The sequence below is a fragment of the Rhipicephalus microplus genome, chromosome X (genome assembly GCF_043290135.1).
Source record: "Rhipicephalus microplus isolate Deutch F79 chromosome X, USDA_Rmic, whole genome shotgun sequence".
In the NCBI taxonomy this organism is placed as follows: Eukaryota; Metazoa; Arthropoda; class Arachnida; order Ixodida; family Ixodidae; genus Rhipicephalus; species Rhipicephalus microplus.
In genome coordinates, this window is record NC_134710.1 from 35,821,334 (window position 1) to 35,839,770 (window position 18,437).

Here is an 18,437-nt window from a genome sequence, read left to right on the forward strand (position 1 = left end):
ACTGATTGCGCGAGTAAATACCGTATTATGTCCTTGCATGTACCCGAGCCGCGGGCATATAGAACTGCCGCTATGAAAGCGAGTTGAAAAAAGAACTAAGGCAGATATAAAACTTTCGATGGTTTCACGAAGGTTGATGCGGCTATCGGGGGCAAATCTTGGCGTAACTAAAAACATGCTCGATCCTAGTGGGTATTGTGTAATATGATGACGACCAAGGGAGCTGTCAAAACAAACTAATCGACACTCGAATCAGTGAACACGCTCCGTGATCAGGTGTAGATATTATCCGAAATGAAACATGTGCTGCAAGAAACATGCTTAGTTCAAGTGGACATAAAAAAACTTTTTGGTGTGCATCATTATACTTTCAAAGGAGCTGCGAAAAATCAAAGGTATCATTGAACTTACGATACGACCTTGTTAACATCTGATGCAAAGCTCTGTAAAAGTAGAAACTCTTACGAAACTGAACACATCGCACTGAAGTGGTGCCAGGTACTGAACAGAACAGACGTAAGTTTAGTCTCTTCACACTGACCCCCTAATAAATTGAAAGCCGCGTGAAAAACTTGCCATTCAAGAAATATAAATCCGAACACAAATGCACGCGAATGTGTAGTGGTAGTTTGCTGACAGCTCCGAAAAGACACGAAGGCCGCAGCAAATGCGCATTTTACCGGTAACATACTTAGAAAATTCATGCCGTCCGCCCACTTTTAGTGTCGTAGAAAGGCAGCTATTCACCATCAACATTCAGATAGCACTAGCTCAAAGGCATCGTGTTTGACTTGCTTGGTGCCGCAAAAGTTGTCAATGAATCGCTCTCAGCTCGGACAGCATTCACACTGTGAAAACGTCTTTACAATCTTTTTAAACTTTTAGAGCAAGTCGCTGGTGACGCTGCACATAGAGGGCGACCAGATAACTGCACGTGAACGTGCTGAGATAGCACAGGCAGAAGGTGGGAGCGGGGTATCTAGTCACCGGCTCTTGCTAGAAAGGCGGCGAAACGCATGCGGCGCAGCGCCCCCTGGCCGAGGTTGGGAGGCCGATACTAGATGTTAAGACAACGACAACGGCTGCGTCTCCGCTGCTACCCTTTGCGCTGCAGCGGCAGCGTGGCCAGCACGTGACGAGAAAGGAGGAGCGTCTCCATGTGAAGAGAAGCAGATCAGCATTAGAGAGATAACCAACACTCCTCGGCACTTTTTTTTTGTGCTCTCTTCGGGCGCGGCGTTGACAGAAGGGTTGCTAGGTGTTAGGGACGGGAAAGGGAAAGGCGTGGCACCGGCGCATTGCAGATTGACATTTGAGAGAGAGCAAACATCCGCGGAGGCGCTGCGCCGTGCTTATTACCGGGCTGCAGAAATTGGCACCTTTCTTCCTTTTTTTTCTTCTAACCACAACTACCACCATATAAAGCCCCCATTCCTTACCGCCACCACCACCACTTTATAAATTTCTCCGCACGGCTTTGAAAGGAGAAGGGTCTCTACATGGCAGGGATGGAAAAGGCAGAAGCGTGGCACAGGCGTGTCCCAGATTGGCATTTGAGAGAGAGCAAACATTCGCCCCAGCCTTTCTTTTTCTTTTCTTTCTTAGCGTGCAGCGTTGAGGTGTCGAGGGGGGCTGCCGTGGGATTGGGCGTGGTGCTGTGAGCAATTTCTGAGCATGGTATGTTCGAATTAACTGCCACAGGTGCTTGCGTGTTCGAATTACAGGGCGTTTTCGCCCATTCGAATACATATAGCTTTGACGGGACCACAGCGTCAGTTCTAATTAAATGGAAGCTCGAATTAAGCGTGTTCGAATTAATGAGATTTGACATTAGTAATTTACGCTTACATAATTCCAAAGTCACTATGCTTGCCACGAGAACTCTCTCGGTAAGCAAGAAAACGTGCAAAAAAAAAAATTCAGCTGGCTTCACTTAGATGCATCATTTTCCGTGACTTTATAAATTTTGACATTTTTCTACTAGGTCCTACATACGTCCTAAGTACTAAAAACAGAGTAAACTGACTTCTTAGAGTGCTCTAGACCTAACATACCAAGTCTCAAAAAATTACTTTGAGTGAATGTCTCTGAGGTAAAAGATAAAACACATTGAAATTCCTTATATCACGTACAGTAATTTCAGCGCGAAATTCAGAAATACACGTTTTACCTGTATTTTCTTCCCAATTAATAAACCTGAGATGGTGAAAAGAACAACGTGAAAGTTCCCGAAGCCTTTTTCAATCTTAAAAGATTCTTTGTTCTAGGTCAGTGGCCATTTAATGTTAGTGTCTGAGGTACTTTCATCTCTGAGGTGCTCCATTATGAATATATACCTATGCCAAAGTGCTCCCAATAGTAAGATTACCTGCTCCAAAATACTCCAAAGCTAAAATTTGACTGCTCCAAAGTGCTCCAAAACTAAAATTTGACTGCTCCAAAAATTGCTCCAAATCGGCAGTCACCAGTGGGATCACTGAAGGAAGCGGCTGCACCATGCACTCTCGCTTGAAAAAAGCTGCAAATTTTTCAGGAGCTCGATCGAAGCAGCCCCAAGATGGAGGTGGCGAAAAAATACACCCTGATATCGACGCTGTCGCGGATCTAGAAAGAGAGAAATGATTGAAGGCACTGTTAAGAATGGGACCTTTACATCTAAACGGATGCAGACGGCGCCTTACGAACAACTAGAAAAAGTTCTTTTTCTGTGGTTCAAGTGTGCACGGAGTTCCAATTGGCCCATAAGCAGACCAATTCTCGAGCAGAAAGCTCGAGAGATTGCCATGCAAACGGGTGTTAAGAACTTTGTCCTAAATGATGGATGGCTCAGCCACTTCAAAACACTCCATGGCCTAGTCTTCAAAGCAATCTCACGTGAGAGTGGTGCAGTCAATAGGGACATTCACAACCACTGGGAACAGGGGCAGCTTAAGGAAAATTTGATGAGCTTTGAGCCACGAGACGTCTTCATCGTAGACGAGACGGGTCTTTTTTATAAGGCGCTTTTATCAAAGACTCTCACCTTCAAAGGCGAAGCCTGTAGGAAAACGCAGTAAAGATTGTGTCACTGTGCTGGTTGGTGCAAACATGGCAAGAGATTAGCAATTGAAGCTGTTGGTAATAGGAAAATCAAGGCACCCCTGTTGTTTCAAAGGCGTTCGACACCTCTCCGTTGCGTACCATGGGAACGGAAGAGCGTGGATGACCATGGCCATTTTCGAAAATTGGCTTCGGGAGGAAGATGCAAGATTTACGAGGCATGGCAGGAAGGTTGTCCTCATCATGGATAATTGCCCAGCCCACGGTCAGGTTCAATAACTCAAAGCCATCACTCTGAAGTTCTTGCCAGCCAATGCAACGACAGTGATCCAGCCAATGGATCAAGGGGTTATTCAGAACAATGAAGTTCATTACCGCAGACAATTGCTCCATCAAATGCTGCTAAGAGCAGGTAGCGGGGACTTCTACAGCATAGATTTATTGGCAGTCATCCACATTTTGGCTTGTGCCTGGGAGCAAGTGAAGGCAACAAGAATACACAGATGCCTTCACCATGCTGGCTTTCTAGCGCAAGAAAGCAGTACCTGATGAAGAAGAAAGCCCTGCTGATGCCGACATTGAGACAGTATTCAGTCAGGTCGTGCCCTCTGCCCCTTTGACGCTGCTGGACTACGAATCAATTGATGAAAATATTCGTACCTGTCGTCAAGAGACTGTCGAGGAAATGATTGCCGAAGTGCAAGATGAGGATCAACCTTTCAGCGATGAATGTGATGATACTGCCAGTGCAGTGGTGCCACCAGACCGATCAGCTAAAGATGCTGTTGAACTTTTGCAGCACTATTTTGAGCATGAGGCTTGTCCAGAATTTCTAGCTAGTTTGTCAGGCATGGGTGCGTATCTTGTGAAACAAACAACTCAAGCTTGCCAAACAAACCACTCTTCACTATTTTTTTTTCCTACTCATCCTCATGACTAAGGCGAGGTTTGTGCAATTTGAATAAAGGTCTTGGTTCACTAAATAAGTGTACTTTGCTTCAATGAAACTTCTGAGAATGGAACAGTTTCATGGATCCCCTTCAAGTTCCGTTTAAGAGGAGTCGACTGTATATAGATACGTATACATATACGGTGCATGACGTCGCCGCCGCCGGGGAAATCCAGCCGAGAGTGTTCATACAATTGCTATCGCAATAAAAGGACTTCAGTATCGCTAAGTGCATCCTTGCATCTATTCAAAACGAGTTATTTGTCCAGAGAAATATGCTTAAGTTTGGCACTCATGGTAACCATCATGCGATTGCAGATCTTAGGCTGCAGCTGTTGCGGTGACTATTGTGGCCTTTGGGATTAGCTCCTTTGGTGGAGCTGATCGCAGAGACCATGGTAAAACTATGTTACAAAAGAGCGGTTGTGCTTGATTTAGGGATTGAAATTACTTCGGAGGCGTTGGATGGTGTCACGAAATATATTCATAGAACTGAAATGTGCTATGCGCAAGTGAGTTAGAATTGGGTTCAATGGTGCTTTAGAGGAGCATTACAAAAAAGTCCATACAATTGAATAGTTCATTTAACTGACATTTGTTCTAGTGATATTTCACTTTAATTATGCACAAAGCGTGCAGTTGAAGCTTCGGAGGCGTTGGATGGTGTCGCGAAATATATTCATAGAACTGAAATGTGCTATGCGCAAGTGAGTTAGAATGGGGTTCAATGGTGCTTTAGTGGGGCATTACAAAAAAGTCCATACAATTGAATAGTTCACTTAACTGACATTTGTTCCAGTGATATTTCACTTTAGTTGTGCACAAAGTGTGCAGTTGAAGCTTTGGAGGCGTTGGATGGTGTCACGAAATATATTCATAGAACTGAAATGTGCTATGCGCAAGTGAGTTAGAATGGGGTTCAATGGTGCTTTAGTGGGGCATTACAAAAAAGTCCATACAATTGAATAGTTCATTTAACTGAAATTTGTTCTAGTGATATTTCACTGTAGTTATGCACAAAGTGTGCAGTTGGAAGATAGAGCGAAACATTTGTGTTTTGGTGCTCCCAATTCCAAGTTCAGTTACTCTTCAGCATTCTGGGCTTGTGTATGTATGACACAGTGCTAGCGAATTCAGGAAGTCTTTAAAAAATGCAGTTTTTAACGTTGTTAAACCATTTTTAATAGCCATTTCTATCTCAACCAGCCTAGTGTAAACATTGCCATGCATCGTTTACTTTCAGACACCAGACCATCAGAACTACCTCTGTGCACACGGTGCAGTTCCTGCTCTAACAGCATTGCTTTGCTCTCCTGTATACAAGGTATTACTTCTTATTTTTGGCAGCAATGAATTGGAAATTGTTGAATATTTGTGTATACTGTTGCATATGCTTTATTCTCTCTAGGTGCAACTTCCCAGTCTTCGCTGTTTGACTCACATGTGCTACCAGAACCTTAAGGTGTCCCAAGCACTTGTTGTATGTAAGTCAGCTGCATATCATATGTTGTATAATGAGCCCTGTCCTGTGAGTTTTATTATTGTTGGTAATGCTCATTCCCAAATTTTCAACAATGCAGTGATGGAAGAGCTGCTCCAATTGCTCCAAACTGCTCCAAAAGAGAAATGTTGCTCCATGCTGCTTCATACAGTAATTTTTGTTTATAATTGCTCCAAACCTGCTCCGAAAAGACTCTGAGAGAATGATAATGAGAAACTTTTGCTGTTTGACCGACTCATAAGTGATAAAGAAACTGAAAAAAAACGCCAGGCCTGCGCGGAAGGTGCAGCACAATCGCAGCAAGAGCTAGAAGAGTGACCTTTCAGAGCTTTTTCTAAACACTCATGGGTAACTCCTGCAAGCACACTTTCTGGGTACCCACTACGGCATTAATAATCAATATTTTAGGGTAGTATGCCGGCATTCGCTATGCTATTCTTCGTCATTCTTTTGAGAAGCATGGTATCCGCTAAACCAGTGGTTCTTAGCCATGGATGTGTCGGAGACCCCTTGTGGACTGGTTGAAGTGATGGGGAACCCCTTGCAGCAGAAGGGAGGGAGGGGGGTAGGGTGGGTACGTAGGTAAATTAACATAACTGGAGTGTGAAACAGGTGCCTTTTATTGCTACCAAAAACATCAAACATTGCCACATCACTTCATTTTGGACAATTTATCAATACTTTATCAATTTATCAATATAATTTATCAATGTTGACATTATTGAGGACATTTACTCATGAATATTGTGTGAAATTTGTGTGTCAGTTTCATGTAAATGCTGCTGACACAGGGCCACCTTGAATTGTATTTCCACCTGCACTCGTGAAATGTTTCTTGTAGTTGCTATGCTTTACGAGCTTGTCTCAGTTTAAAAATTGTATTTTTTGTCAGTTAAATGAGTGATAACATTCCTTTGTCATAACTGTTGAATATTTGTTTCAAACAAAATGTTATGGAATTCTTGGGCTGTTTGGAATGTTCCCGCACAACAGTTCTAGGGCTGTTTTGAAAATAGTTGCCTTACTATTCGAAAATTATTCCAACTATATTTTATTCGTATTTGTATTCGATATGGTACTAAAATTCACTATTTGCACACCTGAACTATCAAAACATTTACAGCAGACATGTGTGCAACTTACAGCATGTTTTCTGGCAGTGATGGCAGCAGCTGATAAGTGGTGGCAGAAAATTAGAAAGCGATGTGCTGTGCTCAACTACTTCAGAATGATTAGCTTCATGCTGCAGCAAATGTTATGTTTCGATGAAGCGGTGGAGATTTCGGCACAGCAGTACACGTTTATGGGCACACACCCATAGAAGAGAGCCTGATGAGTTATCCGGTTTCCCACTCCAGCAGCAGTATTCTGGGTCATCTCTTGGAAACGCTCCTTGGTACCGCAGCATAGTGTCACGAGACAGGTGTGCTAGAGAGTCGTCATTTTTCCACGCTGTGCAGGTATTGCTGCAATTGTCACAAGATTGAAGTTTTAATCTCATCTACCTTTTTAATTTTTCTGTGCAGCTCTCTGCTTTTTTGGTAGGTTGTGATAGGATCCAAAACAACCTATATTATCAGAATGAAATCCTCGAAGATTAAAAGGAGTTTCGTGATTTTTTTCGTTAGGGAAGAGCACATGCACTATGGAACTTTGAAAAAGGTGGATAGGCAATAAATATATTGTTAAGTGCTAGGATCCTGGCTGGTACCAAACACTCACGAAAGTCTGTGCCCGCACCAGTCTGCTTGATAAGTGGACTGGTGGTCTTTCACAGCTATTTTGGACATGGCTGTGGCAATTTGACCATACGGATGAAGCAGTTTAGCACAAATAAACTTTTTTGAACTGCCCGATTTTTCATATGATTTTTCGGTCCCTACGGAGTTCAAAAAATATCTAGTTTACTGTAGTTATGACCTCTTAGATTTTTAATTCATTTATTCAGTTGTAAATATAGGTTAAACTAGACATAGACGAATAGTAATTTTGAAATTCGAAACCAATGTGAAGCCAATAGTGACTTAATCAAATTTTGAATTGAATATATCGTATTGTATATTACTCATATTATGAAAAAAAATGAGCATTTCTGTCATAACCCAACTAATTTGCTAACTTGCTTAATATGTTTAAGAATTCGAGCTAGACATGTGCAAGTGTCCCTTTTTTGAAGTGAAGTGGAAGCAAGTTCGAATAGTGGCAGGATTTGAATTGTGATAGGGCAAAAGTTATAGAAGGTAAAATAGGTTCTTATGTAATTTACTATATTTAGCGTAAATGAGCCCTCTTAACCCTTTTCTTTTGATTTTGGCTGAAAACAGAACAAAAATACATAATTTGTTTTATTTGCTGTATGATTCTACGTGCCTTGAAATATTAAAAAAAATTATTCAAGGGTGCTTTGGTCAGTTGCAAAATGCGTGCAAAAAAAAATTTTTTTTTTGCAAACTTAGAGAGGACAGACTTCACTGTATTTCAATCCAAAAAGTGCCTAATCTGGCAAGTCTTCGGTTCAGAAAATGTCTCTTTGAAATTAACAAAATAAAGTGTAGAGACATGAATAGGTGAAAACAAACGTTGGACGCACCAGTGGGGTTCACTTTCATATAATGGTGTCCATTGCTGATATGCCGAGATGTAGTTGTCGTCTTAATCCTACAATTTGGAGAAACTATGCTGTAACGTGTAGTTGCTGCCACACACACAGAACTGAAATTAATTTTACAAAACTCGCACTCAAGGTGATTTATTTTTTTTCTGTACGGAGTTGCTCTGGCATGCACGCACGGCTTCAGCACTGGGGAGGATCCCTTTTTCTAATTCTGCTTAGTCTTTTCTCTACTAAAATGCATGCTTTTAGCACGTTTTTTGGATTTTCATTGTGCTATCTGCTGAAACCATAGAGAACACAGCACAATGTACCAAAGTAGCTTAACTGTGGCACCCCCAAATGCTTCATAGTGGACAAACCCAGCTCATCTTTGGTATGAGCAGTACAGACTGCGGGGACAAGCTCAGCTGTTCTTTAGTAAGAAAAGGGTTAACACGCTTTTAAACTTGGAAAAAGAATGATTTGCAGGTACATAATAATATGTACATTTTATCCTAAAGTTCGACTTAGTGGTAGTGCAGATTTTTCCTAGAGAGGTGCTCTCGTGGCATGCTGTCCCATGCTGCAGTGAAAGAACTTTTTAAAGGGTTACGTTCACTTAGAATGTACCGTATTTACTCGATTCTACTGCACCCTCGATTGTAATGCGCACCCCATTTCTACGACGAAAAAAAAAAGTAAGACATCAATTGGAACGCGCACCCATTTTTCTCGCTGGCCCGCACGATCACACCACTCGAAAAAACAACTCCTTTTGGGAGCGTCTTCCATTTAAATATGAGGTACGGGGAAAGCTTGTGCCCATCTCACACCTAACAGAGCATTGCCGTCACTGTAGTTTTACCGTGGCCCGATGTCAGCACGCTAACTTCCTTCGCCCCCTTTGTCTCGACGGTTGTGGTGCCAGGCATGCCGAAGTAAAGAGGCGTTTGATCGACATTCCCGATTTGCCCAAGCAGGTAGCCGTTGTTTTGCCGCAAGTTTAGGACGAACCTCTGAAAACTGTGAAGCTCTTCATCGTACTCCTCTGGAAACTTTTCGCATATGCCTGTTCGCCTTCGGAGGGAAAAGCCTTTCCTCTTCATAAGGTTAGTTAGCCAGCATTTGCTCGCTTTAAACTGGCTCCGCATTAGCCCTTTTTCTAAGGCTAACTGCATAGCCTGCACTTGGAGCAGTTCTGTCGTCACGAGCCGCTGTGCTGCTCGCTGCTCAAGCACATACTCGCCGAGCAGCTCTTCAATTTGCGGAAACTGACCCTGCTGTGGTCCACTGAAGCCTTTGCGTGAAGCTTTACTGTCGACAATCTTCTGCTTTTGTTTCCGCCAGTCCCGCACGCGTGTTTCGGGAACTTCGAATGACCGCGATGCAGCCCATATTTTTGTACGTTTCTGCACACGCGATGACTTTTCTTTTAAAAGCGGCATCGTGGTGCACTCGAGTTTTTGGAGTCGGCCCTTCCATGCCGTCGATGATAATGCACTACAAGATGACGAACTCCTCGGCACATGTACGAAGTGCTGCACATGGGAAACACATAGGCAGAAATGGCCGACGCGCCATACCGACGCACGTAGGGAGCAACCATTTTGGAAATGCTGATAGCAATAGAATGACTGTATTCATTTTTTTTTACGTACTCGATTCTAACGCGCATGCGATTTATGAACTCGCTTAACCGGAAAAAAGGTGCGCGTTAGATTCGAGTAATTACGGTACGTCTATTTGTTCATTGCAGTTACCTAAAGATTTAAAATTATTTAAATTTGTTTTGAAGCAAATTTTAATATTATAGTATATGTTGGAATATTTGAAATGCTCGAATATTCGCTCATTTTTCTTCTTAAAATTTTAAAACACCATTTGTTGTGGTGACAGTGAATGGTTTAATGTTGCCCGATGCTCATTGCTAACACCAGTTTTGTGGTCAGCAGTGTGGTTTTGTGGGCAAATTGGTACATGACGACAAAGTGAAGGGTTCCAGCACATAACGATGCAAGCAAAAGACATGACGAAGGCTTAGCAAATGCTGGTTACCCTTTGTCCTGTGTGCCTTTCTTCTGGTACTTGTGTCGTAACTTGTTAGAATCCTGCAGTTTGTCACTCGTTCTGTGTTTCTGGTGGAAATTTCAGCCTGTAAATCTTGCCGAAAAAAATCACAACATCATTGAGTTGCATCATTGGCGGTTGCAAAATACTGAGCCTTGTTCAGTGATTAAACTTTGACTTTGGCAGCTCATCAGTCTACTGCCTTTTTCTAAAACACATTGTAACAAGTTGCCACTTAATGGATTAACTGTACTATTGTCAAATCCGAATGTATTTAATCCGAAAGGGATCACAGAACACTTTTATAATTAGGTAAGTTGATTTATCAACTATGTAAATATATTGAAGAGGATATAAAAACAGTTTGATTCACGCAGTAATTTGTTATGTGTGGGCTGATGTATGTGGGCTTGACAATGTATCACTTCTACATGAATAGTTCTAGGCTTGAATACAGAATGCAGATAGGCTAGTCAAGCATGTGCTGTTGTGTATGTGACCTTCCTGTACCTCTATAACATGTTTCTGTATGTCATTTCAGCAAGCTATGGCGGTCGAACTGTTCCTGACATCTTAGTGACACTTATGACCAGAGATAAGCCCACAGAAATGCAGCTTGCAGCAGCAAAGTGGTTAGTTCAGATTTTTTTATATTTTTTTTGTCTTTCTCATTATTGTTTTCATTAAAAATTGTCACATGGAGATGCATAGTAAGTATGGTAAATGTTTCGCTGTCTCTCACTCTGCAGTATGACCTTTCTGAGCAGAACAGGGGCCGTACATTCAGAAGACCCTCGGATTGTGTTCAAGGTATCTATTTTTAACTTGCTAAACCCTTTGAGGAGTGATTGTTTTTGTGGTATGCGGCCCAAACGTGTTATTTCATTGCTGAAATAAATAAATAAATTAGGAAGTAATACCTTGTATGACGGACTGACATTTACAGAATCAGATTTTCATTCAACAGTCGAGAGGTATCAGAGGCATCGCCACTGTGTTGCGATCAATGATCTGATTCTTGATTATCTTCATGGCATCTTGAGTAGGAAGCCCAGGTCTGAAGCCTATCATGTTGTGGGGATAGATGTCATTCTCTTCCAAGTATCAGGAGAGCCTGTTCAGGATTGCGTGCTCGGCTACCTTGCCCACACACGAAGTGACAGAGATGGGCCTAAGATTGTCAGAATGGGGTGGCTTTCTAGGCTTGGGAATAAGGATGATAGTGGCCGTCTTCCTTACTGTTGGAACATTTCTGTTACTCCATGACTTGTTGATGAACACAGTGAGGTGCTCTATTGATTTGTCGTCCAGGCTCCTTAGGGCCTTGTTAGTAATCTTGTCTGGACTGGGCGCCGATTCGCCATTTAGGTCGTGTAGGGCTTGCCTGACTTCTTCAATTCCAAACTCCGCGTACAACTTTGGGTTCTCAGGGTCCTCATAATCCTTGAGGCGACGATCATCCATCGAGCTGGGATCCACCTGTAGATACTTGCTCACAAGCGTGCTCACAAACTTGCTCACAAACGTCCGTGGATTCCTGTCTGGCTGCGTGCAAAAGGCGTCCCAGCATGCTTTGTTGATTCGACTTGGTATTTGTGTCATCTAGCAAGTGCTTGAGCAGGTTCCAGGGCCCAGCACGGTGTATTAGACAGTTAATGGAATTACAGACATCATCCCACTGCTGCCTAGCAAGGACGTTGCAATGCTCCTCTATTTTTCTGTTGACTTCAGCAATCTTCTTGCGAAGCCTTCTGTTGAGACGCTGCCCTTTCAATCCAGACAGGAGGGACCTCTTTGCCTCAATCAGATGTGCTAGTTCGCTATCCATCTTCTTGACCGGGAGGTTTGTGCTAACTTCCTTGGTGGCAGCCTTGAAATCTCGTGCAATCTGGTCGATCCAGCATTCGAGGTCAGGCTTCTCCTCGTCTTCCACATAATCCTCGATAATCTTGTGAAATTTGTCCTAATCGGTGACCATTAAGTTGCGCAGTTTTCTCTGATCTACCTGCAAGGTCATGGCAAGGGTGCAGTGTTCACTACCCAGGTCTATGATGAGGTTGACCCACTTAGCTTCCGCCACTCCTCTGACGAAGGTCAAGTCGGGAGTAGTGTCCCTGCTAGCCAATGTACCACATCTAGTGGGGAATGACGGGTCTGTGACAAGCATAAGATCCCGGTTGAGCGCCTCTCTCCAGAGATCTTTCCCCTTGTGTGTGTCATATGGATAGCCCCAGGTGTGATATGGAGCATATTTCAGTGCAGTAAAAAAAAAAAATAAGCAGGAATTACATTTACGACTTAGTGAAATCTTATGCTCTCAGCCGCCTAACATATGTCTGAGTATTTCTCTTTCTTTTTTTGTCTTCTCTTTCTTTCTTTCTAAGCTTCCTATTTTTTTTTATACGTCTTTCTTCTTTCTCCCTGTGGTCTCTCTCTCGCCTCCTTTCTCTGTTTCTATTTCTCTCTTTGTGATTCCCTCAATGTCTCTTGTTATAATTCGTTATCCCCTTTTCTCTCATCTTCACCCTCACTGCCCTTTCCCAATACAGTGCTATACGAAGCTCTGCTAGTGTGCGCACATGTTGCAGAGAAAAGCATAGCTAATAATTCCCCTAACACCTCACATAATTATGATGCTCTTTCAGCTAAGACATATACACGAGCAAAAATAAAGTCAGCCAGAATTGCCAGAGCCACTCATGGTTCTAATATTCTAGATCTGCTGTTAACATATTATCCTGATACCATAGGGCCTATTACTCAAATCGATGGCTTTAGTGATCAAAAGATGCTACAACTGCAACTTAACATCCAGCTTACTTTTTGTGGAGTTACAGTTAAAACATACATGACTACAGTAAGGCAAAGTTTAATGACATAAATGATAAGCTAGAAGTATGCTTTAATGGAACATTTTTGCCCTCCTTTTCTTCTCGCTCAGTCAATGAAAAGTGTATTCATGTCAAAGACGAAATTTCGGTTCTAAAGGACGAGTATGTTCCTTTAATGAAAATAACTAATGATAAAGCAAAGCCATGGTTTACTAAAAAGCTCAAACAACTAAGAAACAAAAAAGTGCCTGTACCGTATTTACTCGATTCTAGCGCGCCCTCGATTGTAACGTGCACCCGGTTTCGACGACGGAAAAAAAAAAAAAGTAAGACATCGATTGCAACGTGCACCCATTTTTCTCGTTGGCTCGCATGATCACACCACTCGAAAAAACTACTCCTTTCGGGAGCGTCTTCCATTTAAATATGAGGTACGGGGGAAGCTTGTGCCCATCTGACGTGTAACAGAGCATTGCCGTCACTGCAGTTTTGCCGTGGACCGATGTCAGCACGCGAACTTGCTTCGCCCTCTTCTTCTCGACGGTTGTGGTGCTAGGCATGTCCAAGTAAAGAGGCATCTGATCGGCATTCCCGATTTGCCCAAGCAGATAGCCGCTGTTGTGCCGCAAGTTTAGGACGAACCTCTGAAAACTGTGAAGCTTTTCATCGTACTCCTCTCGAAACTTTTCGCATATGCCCGAATTCGCCTTCGGAGGAAAAAGCGTTTGCTCTTCATAAAGTTAGTTAGCTAGCACCTGCTCGCTTTAAACTGGCTCCGCAATTAGCCCTTTTTATATTCTAAGGCTAACTACATAGCCCGCATTTGGAGCAGTTCTGTCGTCACGGGCCGCTGTGTTGCTCGCTGCTCAAGCACATACTCGCCGAGCAGCTCTTCGATTTGCGGAAACTGACCCTGCTGTGGTCCACAGAAGCCTTTGCGTGAAGCTTTGCTGTCGACAATCTTCTGCTTTTGTTTCCGCCAGTCCCGCACGCACGTTTCGGGAACTCCGAACGACCGCGATGCGGCCCATTTGCGTCCGTTTCTACAAACGCGATGACTTTTCTTTTAAAAGCGGCATCGTGGTGCACTCGAGTTTTTGGAGTCGGTCCTTCCATACCGTCGACACTAATGCACGTACAAGATGACGAACTCCTCAGCACACGTACGAAGTGCTGCACATGGGAAACATATAGGCAGAAATGAGCGACGCGCCATGCCGACCCACACGGAGGAAGGAAAGGTACCGACGCATGTAGGGGGCAGCCATTTTGGATATGCCAATGGCAGTAGAATGACCGTATTCAGTTTTTTTTTTCATACTCGATTCCAACGCGCATGCAATTTATGAACTCGCTTAACCGGAAAAAAGGTGCGCGTTAGGTTCGAGTAATTACAGTACATATCCGCAAAACGTCTCCAAACTCTGTTTTCTTGAACAAAATATAAGGAGCACTTGAATACTTACTGTAAGGCATTAAAGACAGCTAGAAATAAATATTATTCGCACAACCTGCTTTCATTATTACAGTCCAACTCTAAAATGTTATGAAGAACAATTTTCCCGATTAGCATGTATAACGACGTTTCCTTACACCGCGATAACCCAACACGATTTTCTGCTTAAGAGTGTGCATCTGAACTCAATAGTTTATTTTCATCTGTTTTCACTCGAGAGGATCATTCCAATATGGCTGCTGTTCCTGAGACTGACTTTCGTTTTATGGAACCAATCGAAATCTCGCTGGATGGCATAATGTGTTGGATTTCTAACCTTAAACTATCATCATCGTGTGGTATTGATAACATCAATTGTAAAATACTAAAACATCTTGCTGGATGGCATAATGTGTTGGATTTCTAACCTTAAACTATCATCATCGTGTGGTATTGATAACATCAATTCTAAAGTACTAAAACTTACCTGCTTGATTTCCGATCAGATATTATTTCACATATTTAAGCAGTCACTATCATCAGGACAATTACCAGCAGATTGGAAAATTGCTAAAATTATTCCGTTTTTTAAAAATGGCAGTCATCAGGCAGCTGAAAGTTATCCCGTTTCATTGACATGTATCAGCTGTAAACTTTTAGAACACATTATTTCTTCACATCTATACAGCCACCTCGAGTCTAATAACTTTTTTTTTTTCTTCAGTTAACAGCATGGTTTTCGCAGCCTGTGAAACACAAATACTTGAACCATCAATCTACATTATAACATGGACGATAACGTTCAAACCGACGGCATTTTTCTCGACTACTCCAAAGCGTTTGATTGCATAGCACATTGTCGCCTCATTGCAAAATTATCCTCCCTTGGAATCGACAGCTTAACATTGTCATGGATTAGAAATTTTCTATTTCGCCACCTTCAGTTCACAGTCGCAAATAACTTCTCTTGTTCTCTCACCAACGTGATACCTGGTGTACCGCAGGGTAGCATCCTGGGCCCCTTATTGTTCCTAATTTACATCACTGACATCAGTACAAACATCACTTCCAGTGTAAGGCTTTTTACCGATGACTGTGTTGTTTATTGGGCTATAAAATCTACTGATGACCTACATATTCTTCAATGCGATCTTAAGCAATAAACTGATGGTGTGATAAATGTCTTATGACCCTAAACTCATCTAAGAGCAAGGTAGTATCATTCAGTCGAAAGCACTTTACATCTTACTTTCCTTATTCCTTAAACAGTACAGAACGGCCTCGTGCTTCATCATACACTTATTTAGGAATAAATTTAACTTTCAGCCTCTCCTGGAAAGGGCATGTAACTTCAGTGTGTGTAAAGGCATCCAAAACACTTGGGCATCTGTGCCGTAATGTGTCATACTAACCGTAGCTTACGTAAAATAGCTTGCCAAACCTTCATTCGCACACAGCTGGAATTAGCCTCAGCGGTGTGGTCTCCTCATCAGAAGTACCTCATTAACTAGATAAAGTCAGTTCAAAACAGGGCCGCTCATTTTATATAATCTCACTACGACGGACATTTCAGTGTTACTAACCTTAAGCAAGAACTTGATCTACAGCCATTAGAAGCCCGCCGCTCTGTTTCTCTCCTATGTCTGCTTCATAAATGTGTTCATGTTCTGCCATGTCAGCAATTACCGATTCAAACTCCTGACGCGTAAATCACGATGTTTACACAACAGTCTAAGCATTAGGCATACTTTTGGAAGGATTAAGTGTATTAATTCATCTGCTCTACCTTGCGTCATTGCACTATGGAAGAATCTTCCTGAAGCCATCGTTACAATCACCTTCTGTAAATTCTTTCATGTACAACTAAACAGATGTTTTGAAACACATGTTTAAAGCTTACATTACTGGCTTGCTAGAAATTTTAATTTTGTGTAATGATTACATTTTTAATACTGCTTCAGAGCTTGTGGTTTGTGTTTTACTTTTGTACTCGTTCTCTGTGCTTAGTGTTTATTATACTTATTGCTCTGTACCCCCCTCACTCAATGCTTCTTTGGAAGGATTGTGATGTATTCTAAATAAATAAATAAATAATAATGGTAATAGCATTGATGAGCGGAAAGTCAGCCAGAACGGTAATAGTATTGGTAAAGAGCTTATACATCCTTATACTGCCTTTGTAATGTATGATTGAAAAACGCTGTTGCTGGATATATTCGCCCTAGGTATTAATGCTAATTCTGTAGTGCTATGTGCGTACCTGCCAACTCTTCGATTTTCTCAGAAAATGTACAAATTTCGACTGCACCTATGATTTAACAAATCTTGCCTGATACTTTATGGAAAGTATTTTGTTTCTGATAAAAAAATAAAATTAGTAAAATAGCGTGGCTTCTCCGATTGGCTATGGCACATTGCCGTAGCTAGTCGCGGAGGCCACAAAAACTACATTGTGCTATTAGCCCCGAGAACGAACTCTGGCGTCGCTGCAGTTGCAGCCAAGTGACGTCACGGCAAGGACCCGTCCGGCTCCGCTGCCGACGCATGCCGACGGTTGCTTCTTTTCGAGCCCGCCGTGGTAATTTATTCTCAATTTCGAGTAGTAGATCACTAAATGTACAAAATAACGGTATTTATTGCTGTCACAAGTTAACTAAGCTGCAGAAAGTGTGGATTCACTTTGAAAATGAAGGGGCAGGACAGCGAGACATTAGTTGTTTTCACCATGCACATACTCCACGAAATCAGTGCTAAGAACACATTCGTGCTAAATGGGTCTGACTTTATTACAACTTTACATAGACTGTGCGATTAAATATTTGTGTCGAAGTATTACAAATGAAATGAGGACGTTTTCAGTTTACTTACAGCATTGCAATCTACCGTGCAAGTTATGTCTGGCTCTGCAAATAATGTAGCTCATTAGACAAAATTCTGCATTGGGATGCATGAGACTAGATGTATGTGTCCTACATACACAATCACTTATAACACTGAGGAAAACGAAAGTAACGCTGCAAAGCACAAAATGGTGTCCAGAATTCTGAGACGTCGAATATCATGTATACAGATTTTTTGTCAACAGTCGTCAGGATTACGTAGCCTCATACCCCGATTTACGTTAACAGCGGACTTGATCTACCACCACATCATAAACGGTAATATTCACTTCACGTAGGAGCACTGCTGGTAGCAATCATTTGCAAAACAAATGCCAGAAAGTCTAAATGAACTGTTTCGATGGCGCACTCCGCAACATGGCCCACGTGATAATGAAATGCCCTTTGCCTCAATGAAGCAAAGATTGGTCTCGCACATCATGTTTATATACAGATTGATGCTGTTCTAAGGTAATCAATTGTGGGAAAAATTTATTCATCAGGTGGCTATCTAAAGTGGTACTTGCAAGCGTGACAGCGCAGTTGCTAGGATGTTCCACATAGACACTATCTGAAATCGGTAGCAGTTTCTGCAACTAACCTCAACTTGTTTTGCTAGTGAAATGGAGCACTGAAATCATTCCTCAAAAACATGATGCTAAATAACCTGATGAAATACGAGCAACTACACACAAGAAAATCTTAACACAACAACTGCGGCGGTACTCTGGCGGGCGAGCACATTCAAGGTATTTTGTGACACTCGATACTAACTTAAAGCATGCACCCACAGGGGGGAAAAAATGCTGCCATCAGTTAACGCTTCTGATACAGATACCAATCGTGGCCGTGAACAACGGAACCTGAAATGCAAGTACGCTGTCGTATATGTTTCAGAAGCCCAACATGATTACGAGGCACGCTGCAGAGTAATTAAGCTGCTGCACATTAATTGTCTTGCTGTTCCCCCCCCCCCCCCCCCCGTCAAAGCGTGGCTGCCGTAGCCAAGAATGTAACTCATCTTCAAGGTAAGCTGCGCGACAGCATAACAAACCTCATCAAAGCCAAAGCGTGTATGCTGGAGCGCAAGCATCGGTGGCGATTCCAATGGAAAAAAAAAAAAAAAAAAACAAGTTTTTCATT

General features: G+C 42.3%; 1 protein-coding gene across 5 annotated transcripts in view; it reads left to right on the plus strand.

Annotated features, from left to right (window-relative positions):
- The window catches only part of LOC119175798 (armadillo repeat-containing protein 8), a 102,412-nt gene that overhangs the window by 24,579 nt on the left and 59,396 nt on the right, over window positions 1-18,437 (plus strand). For all 5 annotated transcript variants that reach the window (XM_037426775.2, XM_037426776.2, XM_037426779.2 and 2 more), the window contains 4 exons: window positions 5,232-5,312; window positions 5,397-5,472; window positions 10,691-10,781; window positions 10,899-10,959. In XM_037426775.2, coding sequence (XP_037282672.2) covers window positions 5,232-5,312; window positions 5,397-5,472; window positions 10,691-10,781; window positions 10,899-10,959 — 309 coding nt within the window. The remainder of the gene's footprint in view (window positions 1-5,231; window positions 5,313-5,396; window positions 5,473-10,690; window positions 10,782-10,898; window positions 10,960-18,437) is intronic.